This window comes from Carassius gibelio, chromosome B22 (assembly GCF_023724105.1).
Source record: "Carassius gibelio isolate Cgi1373 ecotype wild population from Czech Republic chromosome B22, carGib1.2-hapl.c, whole genome shotgun sequence".
In the NCBI taxonomy this organism is placed as follows: domain Eukaryota; kingdom Metazoa; phylum Chordata; class Actinopteri; order Cypriniformes; family Cyprinidae; genus Carassius; species Carassius gibelio.
In genome coordinates, this window is record NC_068417.1 from 13,657,511 (window position 1) to 13,670,273 (window position 12,763).

The window sequence follows — 12,763 nt, forward strand, 5'->3', positions numbered from 1 at the left end:
ATCCCTACAAAGTATTGAGTACATCCAGAGTTTCCCAGACATTGATTTATTTGCGGCGGGCCACCGCAATATCAAAACTGACCGCCACAAATAGAGTTTCCAAAAGGCTTTGACTTCGTTGAATAAACATGAGCAGTTCATGTTTCAAAATCAAAAACCGCAGTGTGTGTTTTTATATCACTGTATTTCAGAACAAATAGAAACTAAAGTGAGAAAAGTGACATTTCCCAATTTCATAAGTATAATAGCCTATTTCTTCTCCACAGTGTAACAGCAAGGTTAACTACTACAAGTAGGGGCGCTGCTGGCCAAATGGGTGCCCTAAGCAGGATTGTATGTTGTGTCCCACTTCCTCAAATATGATGATGAAAAAAAAAAAAAAACATACTATAGGGGTGGAAATAGAAATTTAATCAAATAAAAAAGTAAATGAATAAATTGTATTATTTATAAATTACAATTGTAGCTCTCAACATTTACCTATGGCTATAACTTTATTATGACTTTAATTTATTTTATAGACTCAAGCATTCAGAAATCATGCAAAAGGAAATTAAGCAGTTTTACTATGATAAAACCATGGCTCATTTTTGTAAGGGTTGTGATATGCACGTTTTTTTGTTGAAGAAATTATAAAGGCTGTGTCATCTATAGCAAAAAGGTGGCCAAAAATGAAAGATGAAGTGAATATTTGAATTAAATGTTTGGTAACAGCAGCAATTGCATGGCATTTGGCTCCCTTTGCAGGCATTTGAAATAACATGTTCATAAATTGTTTATTTTGTATTTGCCTACATTATGTATTTTAACATTGTTATGATTAACCAATCATTATAGCCTCATTGTTTTTTTTTATATAATGCATTTTAAGTCATTTTAAAGGCTATTGATATCTGTTTTTATAGCAACAACAACAACAACACAAGTTACATTATATTAATTCTTATTTGTAAATTATTATTTGAAGTAACAAAACCATGGTTAATTTGCAGTTACAGTGGCTACAAGAACGATGATTTGTGGTGTTATTGTTAAAACCATGGGTAATTTTCTTAAGGGAACCTGAAAAACTTTCACAGGATTCGTAATTTTAATATATATATATATATATATATATATATATATATATATATATATATATATATATATATATATATAAATGTATAAGGTGTGCATTTTACCTGACACCTAAATGAACATATTACAATTGTTTTATGACTGCAAGTCTCTATCCTCAAATGCTACATATGATTTACAGTTTATTTCATATCAAACATTCAATTCAATTGTGCATTATAGCTGACACATAGATGAACAATTACAGTTGTTTTCATGACTGTAAGTCATTCTCCTCAAATGCTACTGACATTAGAAAAGTGTATACCAATATCGCATGTAACTTTAGAGACGGTCCCTAAATTTGATATTTATGCCTGTCCATCCATCAATTAAGATGAGACAAACCGAGAAGGGCTGCTGCTCCTGCATGATGTAACCCGTTATGACAGATTACCAAACCATCCCTGACACAGTCCTGCCTTTCTGACATCTGTTGCTCCCACGAAGCGAATGTTTGTAGTCTACTGTTTACTGAAAACACCGTTTTAACCGCTATTTTCAGTTAGCACAAATCGTTAGAACACAGAAAGAAACATTTAAGCCTTAATGTCTTACCATGGTCGAGTAAACAGCAGAACAATAAGGGTGAAATAAAGAGCAGCTTCATTTTCATTAGGTTTTTAAAAATGTAGAATTTGAAACAGTGCTGAGTTCTTTCTCTTCAGTAAACCAGAACCCACTGCGTCTTCTTCTTGTTTAGCTATTATTATTATTATTATTTTCACAGCGGTTGGTATCCAGTGTCCTGGTGCATGAATAACCCGTTGTGTCTGAAAGTGAAAGCATAACTCGGGAGACTCCCAAGACACTGCAGCGCGAGGAATGAGACGTGTCGTCATGTGCTTTGATCTGCATTAGTGCTGTTTGTAATGCTGTTTGATAGTGTTAGTACATAAATAATCATCAGTTTCGTCTAAAAAATGTGAATGCTTATGAGAAAAACTGTTCTTAATGTTATAGTTTACTAATTTATTTTGATGGCCGCTATGTTTCTTACATTAGCTATTACATATATCAGCCTATAATTTGATGTTTTATTATATTTGGTATAGACATTATATAAATGAATTCAAACATTAGCTATTAAGCTTTCACAAAAAAAAAAAAAAAAAAAAAAAAACAGGAAGTATATTGTCTGTTTGTTTTAGATATTCGCTATATATCAGGGGTCAGGGATGGTTTGGTAATCTGTCATAACGGGTTACATCATGCAGGAGCAACTGCCTATCGGTTTGTCTCATCTTAATTGATGGATGGACAGGCATAAATATGGCTTGACGTTGGACGTTCGTGAGTCTCAAATTTAGGGACCGTCTCTAAAGTTACATGCGATATTGGTATACACTTTTCTAATGTCAGTAGCATTTGAGGAGATGGCTTACAGTCATGAAAACAACTGTAATTGTCCATCTAGGTGTCAGCTATAATTCACAATTTAATTGAATGTTTGATATTTAATGAAATAAACTGTAAATTATATGTAGCATTTGAGGATAAAGACTTGCAGTCATAAAACAATTGTAATGTGTTTTAGATATTCACTATATATATATATATATATATATATATATATATATATATATATATATATATATATATATATATATATATATATATATATAATTTTTTATTTTTATTTTTATTTTTTAAGTGCACGTCTAATCGCTGGACATCGGTGATGTGACTGCTTGATTGGTGCTACTCCGGTGAAGCTAATTCAGCTTAAAAAGGAAGGAGAATAATAAACCACCAGTGGCAGTTGGGAAGATGAAGCTTCTTACTGACTTTTTTGAGGGGTAACTCTCTCTCTCTCTCTCTCTCTCTCTATAGCTTTTGTATTCCTTGCGTAAATTATAATCAGGCCTGGTTCTGGGGTGCTAGAGGTCTCGATGAAGATGAGTGACAGCTTTCTAGTAATTATAAAGGGATAGCTTGTTGTGCTTGTTGTCCTGAGAAGAGCAGGTTACTGCTGGAGCTGTTAGTGAGGCCAGCAGAGAGAGCTCATCCTGTGCTCTGAGTGGCTCCTATAAACCATACTGTAAAAAGGCACCTGGTTGTGTTTTACATCACAAGTAACATAGTACTTATACAGTATGACATAACTTAAAATAAACCCAACAATTATTATTATTATTATTTATTTATTTATTTATTTATTTTTGAATGCAGTGTTATGCTGGAAAAAAAAAAAATGTTTTAAAGTCATTCACAAGTGCACATGGTCTGTGCCTGTAACTGCAAACTACAATTGATTGGTTTGGTAATTACAAAGCATTCAAAACAATTGTTCAGTTATACTGCATAAACAATAGCACAGTTGTGAGTGAGGTGTCTAGTGACATTTAAGTGACCTCCTGCAACAATGGTCAAACATTCCCAATAATTTACATAACACATGCATATTTTATTATTTTTTTAACACAAGCTCATTAAAATAAGTTCATATGTGTAAAACCTGAGTAAGTTCAGCTAATGTGTCCTTACACCACACTAGAGGTGAATTGGTTAAAACAAATGAACAATTAGTTTGGGTTTAGAGTCAAAGTGTCATGGACATACATATGCAACACCACAAAACCCGCATCCTTTACTCGCTCCGACTCAAAGCATATGCAGGTGCGTTCATGCAACCAAGTACTGATCACAGCATATTTCCACAGACTCTAGTCCCTCCTGAATATTATTATTTCAAGACTGGAAAACTGATTCATCACTAAAAGATTTAGAAGTTATCTTATGTTCTTCATCTTCTTTGTTATAACTAGAACCACCAAAGTTTTATTCATTTTTTTTTTTTTTTTTTTTTTTTTTTTTTTTAGCACTGAGTGTATATATTGTTGTTGTTACATTATGAAGTGAAGATATAGCCTACATTTTTTTTTTAGAAAACCCTTTTGGCATAACGATAGCATAAAATGAGTCTAGAACCCTAAGGTTCTGTATAAACTGAACTTCTGCATGAATGTTTGCATGAGTGCACCTGCATATGCTTTGAGGGGGAATAAAAGTCAGTTTCTCATCTTGGTGTGTTGTTACCGTAGACTTATGCAGGACAGGAAGAAGCCCCTCTCCTACAAACTAAACACATTTGCTCTCAATGCCCAATCTCATGCAAGAGATGCTTTGTGAGCCAAAAGATCAAACCACGTTTCTAAAGAAAACCAACTGCAGCAGGTTTCAGTTTGACTCAGAGTCTGAGCTGTGAGTGTCGGAGGATATTTCTGTAAACTGTGTCATGTGAGACGAGAGACATAGTAAACTGTAAGAAGTAACAACCTGCAAAGGTTACATAAAAGAGCTATTTTCACCTGATTTAACCCTGATTTAAAATTTGGTTGTTTGTATAAATTAATGCATCTGGGTTGGTTGAATGAATGAAACTTGAATAAAATTGGTAATACACGTGATGCCATTTTTAGTTTACCATATATATATATATATATATATATATATATATATATATATATATATATATATATATATATATATATATATATATATATATATATATAATACATCTTGCTATTTAACATAGACATCAAATATAAATGGAAAATAAATATAAAATGTAACATTCAAAATGATAAAAATTAAGAATGCTTTCACTAATATAAACGTTTAAAGAGAAAAGAACATTTATATGTAACTATTAGGGGTGTAACGATACGCGTATTCGTATTGAACCGTTCGGTACGACGCTTTCGGTTCGGTACGCGGTACGCATTATGTATACCGAACGGTTCGTTGGAGTAATTAATTATATTTGAAAAAAAAAAAAGAGAGAGAAAGAAATATAATGATATGCGTTCAACAAGGTAGCCCAATAACCCAAACAACGTAACAGGCAACGCCCCTGACACTCCCGAAGAAGAAAAAAACACCATCTTATATGTTTATGTTAGGCTACTCAGCAGGCGCTCGCTCACTCAGTACACGCTGAAGGCTCGTTGCAAAATAGCCAATGCGTTTAACAGACTAGAAATGAGAAGATCCTCCAATAACCAACAGGTCTGGTGTTTGGGTGCACTTTGGATTCCCTTTAAGCTATAATGGTGATGGCAAGAGAGTGGTGGATAAAAAAACAACGGTATGTCGCATCTGCAACATGACAGGGTACACCAGCGGGAAAAAAAAAAAAAAAAAAAAAAAAACAGCGGGAATATCTGGGATATATGCGTCAGTACTATCTGGGAAAAGACGAAAAAAAGGAGAAACATGCACGCAGCAAACTATCCCTGCAGCATTTAGACACTATAGCTTACAGGGAATCCAACCCAAACACCAGACCTGTTGGTTATTTTAGGATCTTATATTTCTGGTCTGTTAAATGCATTAGACATTTTGCAACGAGCCTTCAGCGCGTGCTGAGTGAGCGAGCGCCTTAGGGGCCGTTCACATATCGTGCCTAAAAACGCATGGAAAACGCTAGGCGCGTCTTTCTCCTCCTTTCCAAAGCGCTCGGGCAGAAGCGCTCCTGAGGCGTCTGTCTTTGCTAAGCAACAATGACGTGCTCTCTCCATGAGACGCGGAAATTTCAGCGAAGGATAAATGGATTTGCAGCTCTAAAAATCGCTTGCAGTAGCTCTGCTACTGAATTTATTTCAAAATTGCAATCCATATACAACTATGATCAGCTGTTCCTTCATCTTGGCTGAGCTCTCAACGTTGTTACGGGAAAGGATGAAGCTGATTGGTTGGTTCTTGTCACATGACCCGCGGTGCGCTTGCGGCATTCTGAAAAGTTGAGATGTTTTTACATTTTGCTGTATCTAAAACGTATCGAACCGAACCGAACCGAACCGTGACATCAGTGTATCGTATCGAACCGAACCGTGAATTTTGTGAACCGTTACACCCCTAGTAACTATATATAACATGTTCAGTGTGTGTTTGTGTGTGTGTGTGTGTGAACTAGGAGGGTCAAACAGTCGAGGGAGGATGCACACACCGTTCTGCTGTTTTTCGACAGACAGACATTAGATCAGACTCTGAACTGCTGAAGAAAATGTTTCACATGTTTATGTCGTTCTGTATGTGCTGGTGGAGCCTGATTGGTAAGTTATAAATGTATTTTTATGGCTTCATTTTTTCTTCATTACACAATAATAAAGCTGCCTCTATACTGAGCTGTTGGTATGTTGTTAAGTATTAGCATTTTCATCTGCTGTGTTAAAATCTCATTTTGTTCTAAATATTTCTGTCTCTGATGCTGTTCTTCAATTCACATTCAAACCACTACAAACTGATTTCAAGGTGTGCAAACTATCATGAGACCTAATCTGTGACAAAAAACCTTTTTTCAATGTTCATCAGGTGTGTTTGGTGAGACATTATCATTAATGGAGGGTGATTCTGTCACTCTAGGCACTGACAATATTAAAATAAATGAGGAGGACGAAGTACTGTGGTATTTTGGAGCAGAAAAATTTATTTTAGCTCAAATAAATAGAGAGGCTGGAGTTTTCTCCATATTTGATGATGTTCCCGATGAGAGATTCAGAGACAGACTGAAGCTGGATCATCAAACTGGATCTCTGACCATCACAAACATCACAGAGCAACATGCTGGAGACTATCAACTACAAGCAAGTGGAGCAAAATTGTCATCTAAAACATTCAGTGTTTCTGTTTATGGTGAGTGGAGATCTTTTTTTCAAACATTCACATATTATTGTTATATTAAAGGAATATTTTAGGTTCAATACAAGTTAAGCTCAGTTGATAGCATTTTTGGCATATGATTTTGTTGATATCTGCAATAATTTTAACTTCTCCCTTATTAGAATAAATAAATAAATAAAATCATGATGCTTACAGTGGAAATCAGTAGGATCAATGTTTGGAGGATTTAAAATGTGAAGCTTATGATTTAATAAAAACACTCCAAATATGAATTGTTCTCTTAAATGTATTCGAACTGTGAAGCTGTCTGAAAATGATATTTGTTGAAGCTGTCTAAATTATATTTACAGTCAGGGTTTTACAATTCCAAAAATGATCAAAGTATCAAAGTTGTAAAATTAGACATAACTTTACACAGAAAAGGTTATTAAGTGATTTTTCACGCTTAAATCATGTTAACATACATTATTCAAGTTCAGAGGTGGGAAGTCCAGGGGCCAAAGAGTAAAAGTCCTGCCATATTTTTGTTCCACCCATGAACTCAGCAGCCGATTTCACCAGAGGAGGAACCAAATCATTCCTTCCAAGTCACAAACGAGTCTTGAGTCAAATCCCAAGTCCTCAAAGAGTGAAAGTTAATGAGATAATTAAGTGACTAATTAAATTATGATTGTGCATTAATGATTAACATCTGCTGTTATTGAGACTTACAGAGGATCAGATGTGGATGTTTTATGTACCCTATGCCAAGGGTACAAAAGCTGTAACCTTGAGGGTACATTCTCAGAAAATAAAGTACATAATTGTACCTTTAGGTGTACAATAACTTGTCACTGGTGCTGTACCCTTGTGATTTTTACCTTAAGAGACCAGTTTTGTACAGAGGTGGGAAGTCCAGGGGCCAAGGAGTAAAAGTCCAGCAGCTGATTTCACCAGAGGAACCAAGTCATTCCTTCCAAGTCACAAACGACTCTCAAGTTAAATCCCAAGTCCTCAAACAGGTAAAGTTAATGAGATAATTAAGTGACTATTGAATGTGCATTAGTGATGAACACCTGCTGTTATTGAGAATTACAGAGGATCAGATGTGGATGTTTTATTGGTTAAAAAGATGCCACCATCATGGAGATCAGTGTTTGGTTTAATTGTGCTCTTGACCCTTGACTTGTTGTGCTAGATCTTTCTCTGTCAGTGTTGCCAACTTCTTTCAATGGAAAGTAGCTAAACCCTGCCTGAAAAGTCGCTAAATGTCGCTAGATGACGTCATATGGTAATTACCATATTCATGACGTAGGTGCGTCATATTATCTCGCCCTTTCTGTGCTCATGTACTGCATTTTAATGCTGCAAAAATTCTCAATAAAACGTTTTTTATTATTATATTTTAATGTTTCTGTTGTCAGACAACGGAATTAATATTATAATGACTGAAACGCGGTCCATTAAGACTACATACCAGCTCTCAAAGATGTTAATCTGTGCACTAAAATCCTATTCACGACTATGAAATAACATACACATAAGATTAAGACAATGGTTGAACTGTGATTTCGACTGTACTTGTATGTAAAATAGAGTTTGAAGCAACAGAATATCTTTTTTTAACTGAAAGTGCTGCTCCTCTCTGCTCGCTGAACAGGGCAGATAGAGATGCGTGTGCGCGCGCTGCCTGTGGGGGGGGAGAGAGAGAGAGAGAGAGAGAGAGAGAGCGCGCGAGCGCTTGTGCTCGTTCGGCAGTACTGGAGAGTCTCAGAGAATAAATAAGGTCTGTCAAAAAAAAGTCGCTAGATTTGTCGCTAGTCGCTTTTTTGGAAAAAAGTCGCTATGGGGGTTTGAAAAGTCGCTAAATCTAGCGACAAATCCGCTAAGTTGGCAACACTGTTCTCTGTAACTCTGCATGGGGTGTTGTGGAGAAGACAGAACTGTGACATATGAAAAACATATAGTTACAATGAGCTGGTTTAACTATATCTCAAATATTTTTGTCTTCTTTCTTATCACATGTCTAGGTTTTGAATAATTCCAGTGAAACTACAGCATACACACAAAAAAAGCATTGCTCTAATATTTACAGGATATGGATTTTTTTTAAGTTGTAACACATATAGAAGTTTGAACTCCAGTGCTTTTTAGACACACACACATATATCAAGAACCAGCATATGAATCTCTACAATGGTTACAATCAACAAAATGCTTCATGTTGCAATACATGAATTGCTCCCATAATGCACCGCAGTATGAATAATAATTTTCACCACTGTTGAGGATCACATGATAAATGTTCATGGCTAAATGCCTAAATCCATTTTTTTTTTTCTTAATATTAAAGTGTTATAAAGCATTATATGGTGGCATTTGCTTAATGAGACTTCTCTCTTTTTTGTGAAAGTGACATACAGTTAAGTGTGGTGACCTGTACTCAGAAATCATATTCTGTATTTAACCCATCCAAAGTGCACAGACAGAGCAGTGAATTCACGGCAGTTCTCTCTAACAACTAAACCACGAACTCTTCTCATATAATCAAGAAATTTAATCAAGATCATACAGTCATCAAAAGCATAAGTCACCTGCTAGATCAAGAGTTGTATCAGCATTGCACAAATGTTTGCTGCTAAACAATAATGCAATTGTATAGAAGCAAATTTGTGAAAACCGCTTAAAGGCTCAAGATATCAACTGAAGCAAATACTCACCACAATTATGGTGGCAAAGTTTTTTATTTTTTTTATTTTATTGATTTCATCCAAAGCTGTGCTTAAAGTCAGTTGTAGTTCTTGTGTTTCTCTTTTCTTCAGTGATGTTGATTGTAAACAGCAGGTGTTCATCACTAATGCATCTTCATTTAATTAGTCACTTAATTATCTCATTAACTTTCACTCTTTGAGGACTTGGGATTTGACTCAAGACTCGTTTGTGACTTGGAAGGAATGACTTGGTTCCTCCTCTGGTGAAATCGGCTGATGAGTTCATGGGTGGAACAAAAATATGGCAGGACTTTTACTCTTTGGCCCCTGGACTTCCCACCTCTGTTCAAGTCTTGTGGCTTTTGTATTGAAACAAATAATTTTATGTATTTTTTTACGTGTCTGCCATTTACTGCCACTGTAAACACCTTACTGTAAACTGTATAATGAGTTCAATAATTATTTTTTTATTCATTGACTGATTGACTGAAACGAGGAACTTTTTTTTTTTCTCGTTCTCTCATGTTTGCAGCTTGTCTGCCTGTTCCTAACATTACCAGAGACTGTTCTTCTTCATCATCAGGATCATCATCATCATCATCATCATCTTGTTCATTGTTGTGTTCAGTGGTGAATGTGGGTCATGTGACTCTCTCCTGGTACAAAGGAAACAGTTTATTGTCCAGCATCAGTGTGTCTGATCTCAGCATCAGTCTCTCTCTACCTCTGGAGGTGGAATATCAGGAGAAAAACAGCTACAGCTGTGTGATCAACAATCCCATCACAAACCAGACTCAACATCTCAACATAACTCAGCTCTGTCACACATGTACAGGTATGTTGGTGTTGACATTAACTTTAATTTACTTTACACTATATCTCACAGTTCTACAGTGCTGGTGTATGATAGTGACTGTGGTAGATCAGAGAAACAGATTCAGTCACACTAACAGCTAATTTTGTTCATTACAGATCAGGGTCTAGCTTTATCTTATTTAGTGGTGATCTCTGTTCCTTTTGCTGGATCTCTGCTGATTGTCACTGCAGTCGGGATCTTCTGGATCTACAAGAAATATAGAAACACTGATAAAGAAGGCAAGACCTACAAAGAAAACAATACTCTAAAATTATTCTCTAAATATTTTGAATTAATTGATAGCTTTAATTATTATTGTAGCTAACATTTTCTAGTTCCTTTTAATAAGACATGGAAAGAAATAATAATATGTAGTTATTGGGTTTGGTGGTTTCTGTGGATTTACACTCATGTCAGAATAGATATCTATATCTATATCTATGTCTATATAATTTCACCAGGCAGCTATCTTTACTCGTCTCATTAGCACAGAAACAGATTCCTCATTTCACAAACTGCATCAAAACACTGGAAACACAGGAATGCAAATTTGCATTAATTTAATAACACAACTTTCCCCATATTTTACAAACATAATCTTAATAATATTTCTATAATATCTCTATAATCTCACCTGTGTAAAGATGCACTGTTCATCTCTATTGAATGATGATGTTCCAGATGTTCCACTTAAGAACATTTCAACCTTACAAAAAATACAAAGGACTTCACTTGTGTTAGGCATCTGGGTTTGATAAACAATTTATTTATAAGTAATGTATCTTCACGTTTAATCGTAAACATGTACTTATTGGGACTTTGTGAGAAAAAAAAAAATAGTAAATACCATTTTTAAAAAGAGCAGCATTAAACATTTAACCAACTGTCTGCATTAACACTTAAGCTTTGACAAATCCCAATAACAAATTATAAAGAAACAGCTCTAGTTAAGACATTTATTGATTTTTTAATCCATCTATTATTGCTGTTGAAACAGTTGAGACTTGTGATGACGAGGTTACTTACACTGAGCCAGTGTTCTACGAAAGAAATGCACATAAACCGGTAAGATCATTTATTCATGTCATGTGTCTCTGTATGATTTTAACAGTTAAACAGATTTAGATCAGTTTGCGTACTTGTTTTTGTCTGTATTATGATCCATCACACACACCAGCACCACATCCAAAAATGATAAAAAAACCTCCTTTTTTATTTTTATTGATAGGCCAAATGTTATTTCATAATTTAATCTATTAAACGTTCCAGTACAATTGAATATATTTGAAAAGTTCCAAACCGCGACAAACGCCTCCAGAATGCGATTTATCCACTCAACCAATCAAAGCGCACCATTTCACACATTGTAAACTGTAACAACCAATCACAGCACACCACTCCACACCCTCTAGACTGTGATGGCGGCGCAATGTAATGTTCATCTGCATCTTGTCAGTAAAGTCGGTTCTGTGATAAATCTCCATTGCGTGCTTTCAGATGAAGCAGCATTTAATAAATAAAGCCACAGATCAGATCACTGACAAGTTATGCAATATTGCCTTCGTATTTGCAGATGAGTCGCAAATTTTGCCACTTTCTTGGTAAACAAACAAACAAGCAAACAAACATAAACAACAACAACAAAAATATATATATATTTTTTTACTCAAATTGATCAAAATGGATTTATTGCGTTTTGGAACCAAACTCTTAATTTGTTGAGAATTGCCTATATGATTAACATGCATATCTTGTGGACACAAATTCCACTTCAAACTTCCCAGAACTGGAGATTCTGAGAAAAAAAAAAAAAAAAAAAAAAAAAAAATCAGTTTATTGAACTTTTTCCAATGCTCGTGATTTTCCATTTTAACTGACAGATGAAGGCTGCATTACTTATGCTGTCCACTAGGATAAGAAATACTTCTAGTCTTGTGTTTTCTATTCATTTACTAATTTACATTTTCAATTCAATATTTGAGAAAAAAAAAAAAGAAATTTAGTTTCCATCCCTGGATATTATTGTCAGTCGCTTAACATTTTATTTGTAAAACAGTTGGCAAATATTAAATGTTTTGCTCTTTCCAACTTACCTAACTCTTTTAAAACATAAAAAAAATGATGCTTTGTGCTGAAATTGCATGCTCTACTTCTGTAAGAAATAAGCCACATCCACTAAATTCAGCTTTTTGACACAAGAATAAATGTTATAATATATTCAAGCTGAATATATATATATATATATATATATATATATATATATATATATATATATATATATATATATATATATATATATATATTTTTTTTTTTTTTTTTTTTTTTAATTGTACTAATATGTCATAATTGCACTGCTTTTCCTGTTTGATTATAAAAATAATTTTCTTAATATGAGTTTTTTTTTTTTTTTTTACAGATTAAGAAAGAGGAAGAGCATGTGGACTACACATCTTGCCCTGGGAAGTGAGGAAACTGA

At 34.5% G+C, this 12,763-nt stretch overlaps 1 protein-coding gene across 1 annotated transcript in view; it reads right to left on the minus strand.

Moving 5' to 3' along the window:
- Window positions 1-1,836, minus strand: part of LOC127987083 (uncharacterized) — a 187,872-nt gene extending 186,036 nt beyond the window's left edge. Inside the window, exon 1 of the mRNA XM_052589377.1 lies at window positions 1,675-1,836. Within this exon, the coding sequence (XP_052445337.1) occupies window positions 1,675-1,732 (58 nt within the window). The 5' untranslated portion in view covers window positions 1,733-1,836. The remainder of the gene's footprint in view (window positions 1-1,674) is intronic.
- Between the last annotated feature and the right edge of the window lie 10,927 nt (window positions 1,837-12,763).